The sequence below is a fragment of the Myotis nattereri genome (assembly GCF_964212035.1).
Source record: "Myotis nattereri genome assembly, chromosome: 3".
Taxonomy (NCBI): Eukaryota; Metazoa; Chordata; class Mammalia; order Chiroptera; family Vespertilionidae; genus Myotis; species Myotis nattereri.
The window spans coordinates 100806976-100821808 of record NC_138077.1 but is presented as its reverse complement, the minus strand read 5'-3'; the positions used below and the strand labels follow the sequence as shown (position 1 = coordinate 100821808).

Sequence of the window (14833 nt, the reverse complement as noted above, 5' to 3'; positions counted from 1 at the left end):
GTCCTCTCTGTCCCTCTGGCGAACTGGGGGAGGCTCAAACTACACTACCCAGAAAGCAAAGCGGCAGGGCGGTGCTAGAGAGACTTCTTACCTCCGGTGGCCCGAGGCGCTTCCGGTTGGATGAGTAAAGTCCAGCCCCTCTACTTGACTCTCCTCCTCCTCAGCCCAATTGGCTCGGCAGTCCTTGCATGGGAGGGCGGCTCTGTTGTCCCTGGCAGCAGTTGAATGGAGGTTCTCAGCCTCGCGACCTCATGGTAAAGAAAGTCCTTTCTCTGGTCCGACACGTAGCTTTCCTGGCCGCGTCAGAGCAAGAGAACTACATTTCCCAGGGGTCAGCGGGCCGCCCGGCGGCGTGGGGGCGGCGCCTCCCGTCTGGTACAGTCATCCCAAACCTCTTCGGCGGGACTGTGATGGCCGGAGAGATGACGATCTTAGGTCAGTGCTCCGGGGTCCCTGTCGCTGGTGTGGGCACTGACTAGAGCGTTTGCGGGGAGCCGGATGGGTGGGGGTGATGGCCACACCCTCTAGATCCAGGTTGCGCAGCAGGAAAGGCGCCGAAAAGGTGATTTCGAGGCGGGTTGGGGCTTCTCAGAGAGCCGCTTAGGAGTCGCCTCTAGGATGGCCCCGACCCGGTAGGCCCACCACGCAGGGCGGGCGGCATCCTTCTGCGTCCATCCCAGGGACATCAGGCCTGGGAGCAGTTCTTTCCAAAACAACGTCGATTTCGAATCGTACGTTGAGTTGGGGCCTTCGGACATGCGTCTCCAGCTCCCCTTTGTGGGAGGAGCCCGCTGCGCCGGGCCGTGCGCCCCCGCGGGGCTGGGGTTGGAGAGCCGGGCCTCTGCGGTGTGCCGCGCTGCGCTCCTCTGCCAGTCCTGGTTAGAATTCCGCTCCCCGGACCAACGGGGATGAGGTGCTTCTGAAATTCCGCACGTAGGAGCGAGGGGAAAGTGGGCTGGGCACTTGGTTTCACTTGGTTGAATTACGTGTTCGTGAGGATGAGCTAACAATTAGTAAAAACAGACTCCTACAGATTGACGTTTTAGGTCCTAGGTAACATGACGACACAGGAGGTTAGCATAGCTTCCTGAAGCCAAATAACTCAATTGTAATATCCGAGGTGACACCTTCCTTCATCGGGCATTTGTCCATACTTGTTTTTCTCATCAGTGATGACGGAACACCTGCTGTTTGCTAGGAACCGTTCTTGGGGTAGGAGATACAGCAGTGAGCAAAACCTGCCCGCAAGGAGCTTCCGCTTCTGTTGCCATCAGGTTTACAGGACACACTTGGATGCTTCTCTAAATGCTACTTCTGATAGAAGTGTGCCCTTAATTGATATTTCAACACAGAGAAAGTTCACTATGTTCTGTTATGAACTGACAGTTTAATCTCTAAGCAGCTTTCAAAACCGTTTTCTCCAATATATCGATTTTATGTTGTTTAAATAAAAAAGGAGATAAAGGGATAAATAATTTTTTAAAAAATATTTTATTGATTTTTACAGAGAGGAAGGGAGAGGGATAGAGAGTTAGAAACATCGATGAGAGAGAAACATCAATCAGCTGCCTCCTGCACGCCCCCTACTGGGATGTGCCTGCAACCAAGGTACATGCCCTTGACTAGAATCGAACCCGGGACCCTTCACTCTGCAGGCGGACGCTCTATCCACTGAGCAAACCGGTTAGTGCAGGGATAAATCATTTTAGCCTTATAATAAGCGAGGTTTTGCTGTGGAAATTTTAATAATGGAGTTTCTTTTTAATAATGATAACTAAAGCTAATTATAAAGCTATAAAATCAAGTATCAATTGACCAAGAAATTGGATTATATTTAATTTGCCCTAGAAGAATGAGTTTTCCTGTCAATGTCAGCACAATTGTTATTGAAATGTTTTTACTTTTTATTCCTTTATCCACCCATGTGAAATAGACGAATAAGTTTTTTTGCTTTTCTTGTTACCTCCTTTTAAGTGCTGTCAATTTACAGTGTGAAAAACTTGATGTTTGAGAGAAGTGTTACCATTAGTATTATAAAAGAAAATATTTTGAGAGTGTATTTTTTAGTCTTGTTTCAAAGAGAGATATTAAAGGGACTTTACTATAGTAATTTAGCTTATTGTACCAGTTTGATAAGACATATATTTTAATCTGCTTGTATTTCAGGATCAGCTGTCTTGACTCTCCTGTTGGCTGGCTATTTGTCACAACAGTATTTACCATTGCCTACTCCTAAAGTGATTGGCATTGACCTTGGCACCACCTACTGCTCTGTTGGGGTGTTTTTTCCTGGCACAGGAAAAGTAAAGGTCATTCCAGATGAAAATGGCCATATCAGCATACCCAGTATGGTGTCTTTCACTGACCATGATGTTTATGTGGGATATGAAAGCTTAGAGCTGGCAGATTCAAATCCTCAGAACACAATATATGATGCCAAAAGATTCATAGGCAAGATTTTTACCCCAGAAGAGCTGGAGGCTGAGATTGGCAGATACCCATTTAAGGTAAGTAATTAAGCTAAAATCTATTTTAATTTTAGATCAGATTATTGTTTCAATTATATGCTTTGGCAACAAGTTATAAAACTTTTTATTTCAACTGACTCAATTTGCATGGAAGCTTTTGTATAACAAGCAATTTCATGGCAGGTCCAGGGTGAGCTAATTCAGTGGCTCCACAGTGCTGTCAAAGACTTAGCATCTTACATTCTTGCTCTGCCATCCTTAGAATGTCGTCACCTCAGTCTTTCATTGTAGCAGGAAGGCTAAGGAAGCCCCATGTACCGTATGGATGGATGGTTATATTCTCTGCATAAGTATACACATATTGAGTGTATACATACGTGTATATGTAAAAAATATCAAATTAGGCATTCTGTTTTATGTATTGCCAATTAGTCAATACATTCACATCATTATCCTTCATGGTTTCATGGAATGACCATTCAAGTACTTAATTACCCAGTTTTTATCAGAATAAATTTTATTTTTTCCTTGATTTCCCACTAATGTTAGAGCTTCAGTAAGTATCCTTTTATATATATCTTTTTACATTTCTCTGATAATTTCCTAAATTTGAATTCTAGAAGTAGAAATTGATAGGTCAAATGTACACATGTATTGAGGCTTTTGATTTATATTGACAAATTATGCACCGAAAAGGTTATATGCTCTTAACTACTGTTTTATAGAGTGCCTGTATCTTCACTAGTTATTTTAATCTTTGCCAATAGAAAAGTAAAAAGTGATAGCTTGCATCAATTCCTATTATTTCTAGTGAGGTCAGAGTTAAAAATTACTTTCTTCACATTTTTATTTTCTTTAGTGACCCATTTCTTGTTCTTTGTCCTATTTTTGGGAGGTGGAGAGTGTTTTATCTTTTCTGATGTCATGAAATACATTTGTGATATGTTTTCAGTAGTTTTTCCCTTTTTTCCTGATGACATAATTTTGTTTTTGAGCAGTTAAGAGTATCAATTTTTTATGTAGTAAAATTGTCTCTTAATGTGTTAAAATGGTTTTGTACTCTTATTGTGTTTACAATAGTTTTCCAGTCCTATCCACTTGTTGTTTTTTGTTTTTTTTTCCTAGTACTTCTATATAAGTATTTTTTAGGTTTGGATTTTGCTGGGGGATTTTTCTTTTAAACATTGAAATGTTTATTTCATGTAGTGTTTTTCTTGTATACATAATACAAAGTGGGATTTTAAATGATAGGTTTTTAAATACTAGATAGTTATATCAGTGTTGCTTATTTGAATCCATCCATAAAAATTCTCAATTTTTCAATCTGTTTCAAAGTAGAAAAAAATTCTCCATGCATTTCTTAAGTTTCTTTTTTAGTTTCTTAGGAAACTTTATTAATTTATAATCTTATGCAATGATAAAAATAATATAAAACTATAAATTTTCTTCTAAATTATAGTTTGAGGTATATTATTTATATATTTACATTTTTTTCATTTTTTGTCCATGAGTTTCTAAGTAATCTGATTCTGTTGCTGTTTCTGTTTCATATGGGCTCTGACAGTACTGGTGTCTTTGAACCTAATTTTAATAGTGTCTGTAGCTTGCTTTTGTATTCATCATATAGGTTTCTTGATTGAAAGCTAGATATATAGTCTAAAACAGTGGTTCTCAACCTTCCTAATGCCGCGACCCTTTAATACAGTTCCTCATGTTGCTCCTTCATGAGGAACTGTATTAAACCATAAAATTATTTTCGTTGTTACTTCATAACTGTAATTTTGCTACTGTTATGAATCGTAATGTAAAGAGCTGATATGCAGGATGTATTTAGGCGACCCCTGTGAAAGGGTCGTTTGATCCCCAAAGGGATCTCGACCCACAGGTTGAGAACCACTGGTCTAGAATGACTGGGGTTAATACTCTTAATAACTCAGAACTGACTAATTCTCTCTCTTTTTTTTTAATATATTTTATTGAGTTTTTACAGAGAGGAAAGGAGAGAGAGAGTTAGAAACATCGATGAGAGAGAAACATCGACCAGCTGCCTCCTGCACACTCCCCACTGGGGATGTGCCCGCAACCCAGGTACATGCCCTTGACCGGAATCGAACCTGGGACCTTTCAGTCCACAGGCCGACGCTCTATCCACTGAGCCAAACCGGTTTCGGCCAGACTAATTCTCTTTACTGTTGACGTTAGTGCAGTCTTCTTGGTGAATCTAGGATAGAATGTTTTAGAATTAATCTAGTTTTTTAAATGGAAACTACATTAGCAGGGATATTGAGCTAATACATATTTTCATGGATACAAGAATGTAACTGATATTTGATTTTTGGCTAAGAACATAATGAAGTACTAAAATTATTCTTGCTGATATGTACCAGAACATTCTTTCAGTTATCTATTAATTTTGGAACAACTTAATTTTAAGAGGGAAAAAAAAATCCTTAGTCACATACATAATTTAGCAACTATTATTCCTTATATTTCATCATCCATTTTTTCTTTAGTTTAACAGATATATATTGAGAATCTTTTATGTTCCAGCTATGTGCTTAGTGATGAATGTTATTTTTCTGTTATCAAAAAACTATGATGTGGATTCATTTTATAGATTTTAAAGTATAACTTTATAACCTCTAATCATAATAAATGTACTTGGTACATTACAAATGAATTTTGTGACCTTGTAAAGGTAAAGGTAAGTTTTGATTAAAGTCCAGTGTGTGTGTGTGTGTGTGTGTGTGTGTGTGTGTGTGTGTGTGTGTAAGTTTATATGTATGTATGTGTATATATGCTTTTACACTCTTTGCAAATCTTATTCACAGGGTTTTTTTATTGTTTAAAGTATTACATATGTCTCCTTTTTCCCCAATTGACCACTCCCTGGCCACTCCCAGGACAAGCCCCCACTGCCCCAGTGTCCTTGTCCATTGGTTATGCTATTATGCACGCATATAAGTCCTTTGGTTGATCTCATACCGCCCCCCCCCCCTTCTCACCCCTACCCCTTCCCGCCTTCCCTCTGGTTGGACGGTCTGGTTCAGTGTTTCTTTGTCTCTGGATCTATTGTTGTTCATCAGTTTATGTTGTTCATTATATCCCACATATAAGTGAGATCATGTGATATTTATCTTTCTCTGACTGGCTTATTTCACTTAGAATAATGCTCTCCAAGTCCATCCATGCTGTTGCAAATGGTAGAAGTTTCTTCTTTTTTATAGCAGGTAGTATTCCATTGTGTAGATGTACCACAGTTTTCTAATCCACTCCCTGCTGATGGGCACTTAGGCTGTTTCCAAATCTTAGCTTTGGTAAATTGTGCTGCTATGAACATAGGGGTACATATGTCCTTTCTGATTGGTGTTTCTTATTTCTTGGGATATATTCCTAGAAGTGGGATTACTGGGTCAAGTAGGAGTTTCATTTTTAACTTTTTGAGGAAACTCCATACTGTTTTCCACAGTGGCTACACCAGTCTGCATCACCATCAGTGCAGGAGTGTTCCTTTTTCTCCACATCCTCTCCAGCAGTTGTCCTTTGTTGATTTGCTGATGATAGCCATTCTGACAGGTGTGAGATGGTACCTCATTGTTGTTTTGATTTGCATCTCTCAGATGATTAGTGACTTTGAGCATGTTTTCATATGTCTCTTGGCTTTCTGAATGTCCTCTTTTGAAAGGTGTCTATTTAGGTCCTTTGCCCATTTTTTGATTGGATTGTTTATCTTCTTTTTCTTAAGTTGTATGAGTTCCCTGTAAATTTTGGAGATTAAGCCCTTATCAGAGATAGCATTGGAAAACATGTTCTCCCATGCAGTGGGCTTTCTTGTTGTTTTGTGGATGGTTTCTTTTGCTGTGCAGAAGCTTTTTTATTTTGATATAGTCCCATTTGTTTATTTTCTCCTTAGTTTCCATTGCCCTAGTAGCTGTATTGGTAAAGATATTGCTACGACATATGTCTGATATTTTGCTGCCTATGGAGTCTTCTAAGATTTTTATGGTTTCCCGTCTTGCGTTTAAGTCCTTTATCCATTTTGGGTTTATTTTTGTGTATGGTGTAAGTTGGTGATCTAGTTTCATTTTTTGCATCTATCTGTCCAGTTTTCCCAACACCATTTATTGAAGAGACTGTCTTGACTCCATTGTATGCTCTTACCTCCTTTGTCAAATATTAATTGAGCATAAGGGTTTGGTTCTCTGTTCTGTTCCATTGGTCAATATGTCTATTCTTGTGCCAGTACCAGGAAGTTTTGAGAACAGTGGCTTTATAATATAGCTTGATATCTGGTATTGTGATCCCTCCAACTTTGTTCTTCTTTCTCAGGATTCCTGGGGCTATTTGGGATCTTTTTTCATTCCATATGAATTTTTGTAGAGTTTGTTCTAAGCCTGTGAAATATGTCGTTGGTATTTTATTATTTTTATTTATTTTTTAAGATGTAGAGAGTTTTATTTTTTTAAACATATTTGTATTTATTTTAGTGAGGAAGGGAGAGGGAGAGAGAGAAACATCAATGATGAGAGAGAATCACCAATCAGCTGCCTCCTGCATGCCCCTCAATGGGGATCCAGCCCACAACCCCAGCATGTGCCCTGACCGGGAATCGAACCGTGACCTCCTGGTTCATAGGTCAACACTCAACCACCGAGCCAAGCTGGCAGGGCTGCCATTGGTATTTTAATGGGGATTGCATTGAATCTATAAATTGCTTTGAGTAGTATGGACATTTTGATGATGTTGATTCTACCAGTCCACGAACACGGTATATTCTTCCATTTGTTTATGTCTTTATCTCTTTTTTCAGTGTCCTGTAGTTTTCCAAGTACAGGTCTTTTACCTCCTTAGTTAAGTTTATTCCTATTATTCACAGGTTTTAAACAAAAATGGAATGGTTGAGTTTTCTGTGACAAGTAATGAGACCATCACCGTTTCCCCAGAATATGTTGGCTCTAGACTACTATTGAAATTGAAGGAAATGGCAGAGGAATATCTTGGAATGCCAGTTGCCAATGCAGTTATTTCTGTACCGGCAGAATTTGATTTAAAACAGAGAAATTCAACAATTGAAGCTGCTAACCTTGCAGGTAATATTACCCTTGCCTGAGTTACATTTTTATCAAAATTTTCTGAGGCTGAAAATTTTCTATAGTAAGATGTATCCCTTTGCAAACCACCTAACTAACTAAGCACATAAACTATATGTCAGGTAAATTAGATGGATTTTGATATAAGTTTGCAGATGATAATTAAGAAAGTCTATAGGACAATATAAAATATATAACTGACAACAACCAGTCAGGCACATGACAAACGCTGCAAGATACCATGGACACATGTTAAAAACAAGTTTTTTCTTCTAAACTTTCTTTAATGTTAAGACAAATATAATGTTTTTAAAAAGTCTTGAGGTGGGAGAGAATTCATTTAACACCATTCAACAAATCTGAGTGTCTCAATATATACTAGTATCTGTTCTCATGGAATTTATATTGAAAAGTTATATCCCTTATATAAATATAAATCTGAACTATATAAACAGACAAATTCCAGTTCTCGTGGACCTTATATTCTACTAGAGGGAAACTCAAAATCAGCACAAAGATAAGTATATTATGGGGTACTTAATATACTTGTTAAGTATTTCTCACCTATAGCATTATTGAGGTTTTGAGCTGGATAATTCTTTGTTGTAGAGGACTGTCCAATGTACTATAGGATATTTTGCAGCATCCCTAGCCTCTACTTACCAGATGCTAACAGAACCCTCACCACCTAAAGGGTGACAATCTTTTTTTTCTCCAGATATTACCAAATGTCCCTGGAGGAGTAACCTGGCCTCTGGTAGGAAACCTAGATAAAAAATCTGAAAGTAACATCCTATGGGGGGAAAAAAACAAAAAGGTTAGAGAATAGGGAGTCTTGCAGGGTTTAAAGAGAGTGGTCAGGTAAGCCTCATTGAGAAAATAACATTTAAGCAGATTTAAGAGAAGCAAGGTAGATAGCCAAGGAAATGGAATTATATTGCAGGAGAGAGTGAATGGCCAGTGGGGAAGCCACAAAATGGGAATTTGCTATTAAGAAGATAGTATATTAGCCAGTGTGGCCAGGGCAGAGTGAGTGATGAAGTCAGAGAACTAAGGTGAAGGGTATTACGATCTCTGACTAAATTCTTAAGAGTCTGAATAGTTTTATGGCTCCTGATACAGAAAGCCTTCTTACTTTCCAGACCACTCGTGTGGCAGTTAGTTTAAAGCAGGAATTTTGCTCAAGGAAATCTGATCCTTTGCCTGCATATAGATAACAAATCAAAATCAGATTAGCTGTATTTTTTAGATTCACATTTGAGGGTCTTATATTTTAAGTACTCTTTAAAAGTATAATTATAGCTATGAGAGCATCTCATCTAGATTTTTAAAATTATTTTCTGTTTATTCATCTTTCATTTTTAACAGAAGAGCACAGTAAATTTATCTCATTTCCATAGCAGTATGTTATGATATATAATGATTAAATAAATTCCCAAGTAAAATATGACAATGAGAAGAGGCTCAGAATTTTGTTTAAATGAAGTATGAATTAAGAATAGAATTATATATTCCACTGAATCTGGGTCTTTATTTTATTCTATTATAATCTTTTAGAATAATTTTAATGATACCTATTTAGAGGAACAATAACATTATGTTAGTTTTATTGGGTTTATGACTGTTCTTTCTCAGTATTACTGAATGGAGTGTTTTGTACCAGCAGAATTTGATCTTTAGAAGACACTAACGTGAGGTTGAGTGAGATTGAATGTCTTTATTGTGTCTTCTCATGAGCTATTCTTTCCTCCAACCCATCTTACAGGACTGAAGATCTTAAGGGTAATAAATGAACCCACAGCGGCAGCTATGGCCTATGGTCTCCACAAGGCTGATGTCTTTCATGTCTTGGTGATAGATTTGGGCGGAGGAACTCTAGATGTGTCATTACTGAATAAACAAGGAGGAATGTTTCTAACCAGGGCAATGTCAGGTAAGAAAAAATATAGAGAGAGGTAAAGAGGTTTAGACACATTAGCATATCTAATGTGTGAAGTGTTTAATTTTTTTCAGTATTCTTTGACTTCATTTTGGTAATCTGTATATGTAATTTTATGCCTCCATTTATATGTATTTACAAAAAATGACTGTGCATCCTATAAGTCAGATAAATACACTGCCAGTGGTAGCTCACTGAGCCAATGCTTTTCATGGCTATGGCAAAGGGAACAGAAGGAAGAAATTCTTTTAAAATGAAGAGTGATCAGTTGATTTCATTAGGTAATCTGTTTCACAAAATAGATATCTTTAGTATTCTTTAGGAAGTGATAGGATTTTGCATTCTAAATCTTTTAGAAAGGTTTTTGTTTTAATTTAGCTTAAGGGATGAATAAGCCTGTTTGAAAAGTGGAGCTGTAAGTTATAAGTAGTCTAACTTCTGCATTTGACTTCCTCCTAACTGGACTCTCTTTAGAATGAAGTTTAGTGCTGGGAATTTATATTCTATTACTCTTTTCCTTTTAAGTTATTTTTTTTTCTTCTGATTTTCAGCTCTTAACCATACAAGCAAAGAATTTTTTTTTTTTTTTTAAGAAAAAAATTCCTGTTGGTACGTTTTAATTATAAGAAGGACTTTCTTCTTAGGAAGTGTTTCTAAATTGTTACTTAAAAGCCAATCTGTGTTCTCAATCTATTTTCTGAAAAAACTATTTGATATCATTAAGAGATACTTCCTTTTACATCATTTAAAAAAGTTAACCCAGATGTGCACATTTGTTGTTTTTTGTTTTTGTTTTTTGGGTCTTTTTTTTATAAGTAGGAGTATAGCCAACAGAGAGTATTGGTAATTTCCTGGGACTGGGATGTGGAAAGGCATAGAGGTCTTTTTTTTTTTTTCTTTTGTTCTTAGGAAGGGAGAGAGAGAAAAAAACATTGATGTGGGATAGAAAAATCAATTGGCTGCCTCCTGCACACACCCGAACCAGGATCGAACCTGCAACCTGGGTACATGCCCTGACTGGGGCAGGGAATGGAACCCGCCACTTTCTGATGTACAGAACATTGCTCTACATCAGCCATGGCTGCACTGTTTAGTTCATAGTATGCATTCGAGTTAAAGTCATCTCAACCCTGTTATTTTTAATCATTTTTTGTATGAATAAAATCTTAATATCTTCAATACAGACTTTGTTACTCCAATAAAACTATATTTATACATACATGCTGAATAAGTACATGTATATACACATATATGAATAACTATAATATAAACTTTTATTTTTAACTTAGGAAACAATAAACTTGGAGGACAGGACTTCAATCAGAGATTGCTTCAGTACTTATATAAACAGATCTATCAAACATATGGCTTCCTACCCTCTAGGAAAGAGGAAATTCACAGATTAAGACAAGCTGTGGAAATGGTCAAATTAAATCTGACTCTTCATCAATCTGCTCAAATGTCAGTGTTACTAACAGTAGAGGAAAAGGACAAGAAGGAAACTCCGAGTAGTGACACTGAACTGTCAAAGGACAGACTGTCCCCAGCAGATGGCCACCATGTAAGCAGCATGTTTGGAGCTGGCCTTTCTGAAAAGAAAAGTGGAGAAAGTCAGGTTTTATTTGAAACAGAAATATCACGGGAGCTCTTTGACACCCTAAATGAAGATCTCTTCCAGAAAATACTGGTGCCCATTCAGCAAGTATTGAAAGAAGGCCACCTGGAAAAGACTGAAGTTGATGAGGTGGTATTGGTTGGGGGCTCTACTCGTATTCCTCGAATCCGTCAAGTCATTCAGGAGTTCTTTGGAAAGGATCCCAACACGTCTGTAGACCCTGACCTGGCAGTGGTGACGGGAGTGGCTATCCAAGCAGGGATTGATGGAGGTTCTTGGCCTCTTCAAGTCAGTGCTTTAGAAATTCCCAATAAGCATTTACAAAAGACCAATTTCAACTGAATTTTGGAAGAATGATTATTTGTGATCTTATCAGACCACCTCCTCAAAAAAAAAAGTGTCTAAACTATCTCAAAAATTTACCTAAAAGGCAACATTTAGATATACAAAATTTACATAACATTTGTTTTAAGATTTAATGTGACCAGATTGATCCTGTTTGATTTTGGAGAGGTCCCATTCCTGAAATACTTCTAAAATGATAGAATAGGAGCATGGATGGCTATATTTTCTGGATTCTGGAAGTAGATAACCATATGCACTTAAAATTGTTTTCTGTGAACATTGTCTACTGCCAATTAATTTACTTGATTATCACATGTAACTAATAATTTGAACTATACTTGAAGGATGGTGTTGATGTCAGGTATTAGCATTGGCTGGGAGATAGAAGTATTAATATAAGCTATATATGTGATATTCAATAATTGCCATATTGTATAACAAAATTACTTTCACAGATTCAATACCCCATTATGTATCTATTCATGTAATCTGCATTCTCCAGATTTTTAAAATACATTCATTGGATATATTTCTCTTTCTGAAATAGCTATAAATTTATTCAAATGTTCCAATACCAGATAGTAGAAAATACCCAATTTATATATTCTAGTTCCTTTATCTGCTGTGCATCATTCGCTGCTTGGATTTCCATGATTCTGCCTGGTTAGCAAACAATGGGGAGTTTTTAATAGCCTTTTTAAAATACATTCATGTGACAATAAAACCATCGTTACTGTCAGTTTTTGTTATTCAAGATTTTTGCAGACATTGATAAATAGCAGGAATTAGCTACAGTATTTGTTTTATGTTTTTGTTTTGTTTCTTTGCTTATTTTCAGTTAGTCCTGGGTAATGTAGCTGGTATCTGATTCAATTTTACTGAGATTTTTCCCCATATTTAGTTTTGAATGAGGAAAAATATGCTCACTTATAAAAACCTTGCTATTATTTCCTACTGTCATTTTAAAATAGTCACACTTGGACAATTTTTAGCCTTAAGGTTAGTATATGAAGAGAAAAAGATCCGTGGATATTGGAAGTAATGTGGAAATCTAATATGGAAGGCAATGTGAAAAATTTCTACCAATCAGCATTAGTAGCAGTTTTGTTTTGGTGTATTTCCTTTTAGGAAAGCTAGAGGGACCAAGAAAGAAAATATAGCAGTTTTGTTTCTGTGATGCTCATGTTTTTTCCTTAATAGAGGCATGCTTCATATCATTATTAAAAAATTATATTCTGGCCAATATTTTTGTTAAATTTTGTCTGCCTTATCCATTGTTAAATTTGACAGGATGTTGAATTTTCAGTTACTGAAAAAGAACTGAGTAAATTCATTTCAGCAACATCAGAACATTTCAACTTCTCAATAAAAAGCTAAATGTTAACACTTCTTTGCAGATCTATAAAACTTCCTTAGCAATGAAATTTCAAACACTTTGTGTACAGAAAATGTCTGAAGTAGATAGAAAAATATAAAATGTTCGTTGATGTATTTTATTTTAGAACTAATGGAGAAATGCCAAAGATGAAACCTTCACTGCATTATGAAAATATTCAAGTGTTCTCTTGGACTTCATATAAATCTTTAATAGATTTTAAAACTGAAAACAATCTTTTTATGAAGCTCTTTAAAGTGTTCAATTTCTCAAAATCTCTACATACAGAATCAGCTTTAACCTAAAGCATTTTAAGATTTTTTTTTTAAAACTTGAATTTCTCCAAAATAAGAGATAGTTTAGGACAATCTGATAATATTTTTTTAGAGGAAACAATTTGCAAAATAGGGCAATGAATCTCATACTCTAAAATTGGAATTTAAATAACTTAATTGTGTTTGAAAATTATGATGGCAGTGTTGGAATTGGGGCAATAGTTTAGCATATTCTCTAGTATAGTTTCAACTTTAAAAGATGAAGTAATGTCTGTCTTCAATCATTTTAGCAGGCTATATATAGACGACATCAATGTAGCTTATTTAAAAGATAAAAATGGATTCTAAAACTGATCATTTATGTATAACAATCTGAAGACATTCTTCATAAAACAAACATTACATTTTAGCTATACAATTAGCTAGTGTTTTTTGAGGTATATAACTTTTAAAATATTAGATGTCTTGTATAATTAGATTATGTGAATGAGTAATTTATTTTGTATCAGGAATGTTTTGGTACTGTGTTTTCACTCAAACCACTGATGTATCTACGGATATTACTGTGTAACATGTATTGTACATAACAGATTGTGCCTCTTAAATTTGTGTGTATACAGGTCATTCATATTTTAATGTAAATAAATATGACTTTGCAGTTTGTTTTAAGCTATATTCTATTTTTTCCATTTAGGACTAGACTTGAGTCCTTTTCTGAGGTTCATAAATAAGAAAGGAAGTGGGGTTTGGGGTTAGAGCTGACCTGGCGTGTGACCTCAACAGCTGTTTCCTAGTTCCCTGAATCCTGGTTGTCTCTGCAATTGCTTACTTTTCTGCTTATTTCCCTGACCTAGAAGTATCCTACCTAATAAAAGAGAAACATGGTAATTGGCATACGACCACTACCCTTCCCATTGGCTAATAAGCAAGATATGCAAATTAACTGCCAGCCAAGATGGCGGCCGGCAGCCAGGCAGCTTAAACTGAACATGAGGCTTGCTTGCTTCAGTGACGGAGGAAACCAACGTTCCCCGCCTGCCTTGCCGGCCTCTGAGCTTGCAGTTTAAGAAACAGTTACAAATATAGAAGCTAAACAAAACCCCAGAAACCAGCTTTCAGCAAGCCGGGATCTCAGAGCTGGAGTTGATACAGAGTTTCGATTATAGAACCGAAACAAACCAGATACCTGTTTTCAGCAGCTGAGGCCTCAGAACTGGAGCTTCAGAGCTAAAGCTGGCCCAGAATAAAAAAAAAAGAAAAAAAGGAGCAGTTGGGAGCTTCCGTCACCCGCCAGCCTGAAAACAGCCCTCAGCCCCTCACCCAGACTGGCCAGACACCCCAGTGGGGACCCCCACCCTGAAGGGTGTGTGACCAGCTGCAAACAGCCATCATCCCCTCATCCAGGCTGGCCAGGCACCCCAGCAGGGACCCCCACCCTGATCCAGGGACACCCTTCAGGGCAAACCAGCCAGCCCCCACCCATGCACCAGGCCTCTATTCTATATAGTAAAAGGGTAATATGCCTCCCAGCACTGGGATCAGCGGAGCTGTGAGGCCTCCTGGCACCGGGATCAGTGTGACAGGGGGCAGCGCCCAAACCCCCTGATTGCCCTGCGGCTCTGTGTGTGACAGGGGTTGGGGCCACAACCTCCCTATCCGCCCTGCTCTGTTCGTGACGGGAAGGCGCCCCAACCCCCTGATCAGCCCTGCTCTGTGCCTGATAGGG

At 37.4% G+C, this 14833-nt stretch overlaps 1 protein-coding gene across 2 annotated transcripts; it reads left to right on the top strand.

Annotated features, from left to right (window-relative positions):
• The first annotated feature begins 398 nt into the window (after positions 1-398).
• On the top strand, positions 399-13776 carry HSPA13 (heat shock protein family A (Hsp70) member 13). 2 transcript variants are annotated; one of them, XM_081087413.1, is made up of 5 exons: positions 399-435; positions 2167-2507; positions 7345-7558; positions 9324-9491; positions 10787-13776. In XM_081087413.1, the coding sequence occupies exons 1-5, from the start codon at positions 411-413 to the stop codon at positions 11452-11454; spliced, it is 1416 nt and encodes a 471-aa protein (XP_080943539.1). In that variant the 5' UTR covers positions 399-410; the 3' UTR covers positions 11455-13776. The 2 variants fall into 2 exon arrangements, with proteins under 2 accessions (XP_080943539.1, XP_080943540.1); XM_081087414.1 differs by lacking the exon at positions 399-435 and adding an exon at positions 8277-8315 and having other exon boundaries at positions 2297-2507.
• The last annotated feature ends 1057 nt before the right edge of the window (positions 13777-14833 follow it).

Bases quoted from the DNA above. Each gene is read 5' to 3' on its own strand.
- HSPA13 (XM_081087413.1), top strand. From the start codon at position 411: ATGGCCGGAGAGATGACGATCTTAG. The intron at 436-2,166 runs GTCAGTGCTCCG...CTTGTATTTCAG, and splicing joins CGGAGAGATGACGATCTTAG to GATCAGCTGTCTTGACTCTC. The intron at 7,559-9,323 runs GTAATATTACCC...CCCATCTTACAG, and splicing joins TGAAGCTGCTAACCTTGCAG to GACTGAAGATCTTAAGGGTA.